Here is a 1,816-nt window from a genome sequence, read left to right as displayed (position 1 = left end):
CCAGGATTGATCCAAACCTCATCTCCTATAAGCTTAACGTCCACCCAACGTGTCGGCCATTTTAGCAAAAGAAGTGGGATTACTCCGCAAGCAAGAACCAAGACATCGCAATCGAAGTTAAAAAGTTACTAGATACAGGCTTTATCGAACCTTGTCAATATCCAAAGTGGCTGGCTAATGTGGTCATTGTTCAGAAGGAAAATGGCACCTAGAGAATGTGCGTTGACTTTACGGACCTAAATAGGGCTTGTCCGAAGGACTTCTACCCCTTGCCGAGGACAAGTGGGCATACGCTGCTTAGTTTCATGGACGCATTCTCGGGGTATCATCAAATCTTCATGCACCTCGACGACCGAGCAACGATGGCCTGCATCACGAACCCCGGGGTGTACAATTACAAAATGATGCCCTTTGGATTGAAAAATGCGGGGGCAACATATCAAAGGTTGGTGGATCAATTTTTAGCCGATCAAAAAGGCCGAAACGTGGAAGTCTATGTTGACGATTCCATTGTCAAAAGCAAAGAAGATAAAGACCATGTTATGGACCTGGCCAAAACCTTCTTCACCTTAATGAAGAACCAAATGAAGCTGAATCCGAAGAAGTGTGTCTTCGGCGTAAAGTCTTGGAAATTCCTCGGCTTCATGGTCAGCAAAAGAGGGATTGATGCCAATCCCGCAAAGGTGCAAGCAGCACTCGATCTTCTCGAGCCGAAAACAAAGAGGGACGTTAGCAGATCATCGGAAGAATTGATAACCTTTCAAGGTTCATCTCTAGAGACTCAGACAAGGGACTGCCCTTCTTCAAAGCCCTCAAACTCCCAAACTAAAGATCTCATCTGGGAGGACGAGCAAAAAGAGGCGTTCAAGCAGCTTTGGGAGCATTTAGCTCAACTTCCTATGCTGGCTCGACCAATTAAAGGGGAAACCTTGTACTTGTACGTGGCAGTCAGCTCAGCCACTATAAGTGCAGTGCTGCAGAGGGAAGAAGAAAAAGTTTAGCAGCCGATCTACTTCGTCAACCACACTCTGACAGATGCCGAGACTCGCTACCCCCTACTTGAAAAATTTGCTTATGTAGTAGTGGTAGCCGCTTGGAAGCTGAGGCCCTACTTTAATTGCCATCAAATAGTGGTCTTAACGGATCAGCCGCTAGAAAAAGTCCTCGGCAAAGTTGAGAAATCTGGTAGGCTAGCCAAGTGGGCTTTCGAGCTCAATGAGTTCAGCATCAGCTACCAGCCGAGAGCAGCCATCAACGCTCAAGCTCTAGCGGACTTCCTGACCGAATGCTCGTACCGAAGACGCTAGACGAAGAAAAGAAAATCTGGACCGTTTTTACCGATGGATCCTCCACCGTAAATGGTTCAAGGGCAGGGGTAGTGATAACCTCTCCCAAAGGCAAATCCTTTGAGTATGCACTCAAATTTTCTTTTAAAGCTTCGAACAACGAAGCCGAATAAGAGGCATCAATTGCTGGCCTAGAATGAAGGAGTTATGTCTTCGTCGTGTGCAATTACTAGATATATAATTGGATCAAAATATGGAGATAATTAAGTAAGTACTTTTGGGTCGTCGTTTTGCCATAGCTAGAGGTACTAACGATCTTTGGACTAATAAAATAGGCCAAAGCCCAATTAGACGGATCCTATAAGGTCACACAAAGGGGCTAGATCGAGCATTAGAGGACGAGGTCCATCATGGGCCTCATCACTCTAGGTGGCCGGCCATATGGGGATTAGAGGTGGTTTTGGGCTTCGTGCCCTAGTCTAATTATAATGAGATTACAAATAGACTAGGTGCCTAGGTTTGCATAGAGA

General features: G+C 45.9%; 1 protein-coding gene across 1 annotated transcript; it reads left to right on the top strand.

The window, feature by feature from the left end:
* Positions 1–572: 572 nt before the first annotated feature.
* Positions 573–1,001, top strand: LOC145557395 (uncharacterized). The gene has a single exon (XM_081618578.1). It carries the CDS (start codon positions 573–575, stop codon positions 999–1,001), a length of 429 nt encoding a protein of 142 aa, XP_081474704.1.
* The last annotated feature ends 815 nt before the right edge of the window (positions 1,002–1,816 follow it).

The sequence above is a fragment of the Chenopodium album genome, chromosome 9, assembly GCF_948465745.1.
Source record: "Chenopodium album chromosome 9, dcCheAlbu1.1, whole genome shotgun sequence".
NCBI classification, from domain to species: Eukaryota; Viridiplantae; Streptophyta; class Magnoliopsida; order Caryophyllales; family Amaranthaceae; genus Chenopodium; species Chenopodium album.
Note: the sequence above shows the minus strand (reverse complement) of the source record. Positions and strands in the feature narration are given on the sequence as shown.

What these genes read in the sequence shown, in the direction of transcription:
- LOC145557395 (XM_081618578.1), top strand. Translation starts at nt 573, where the DNA reads ATGAAGAACCAAATGAAGCTGAATCCGAAGAAGTGTGTCTTCGGCGTA.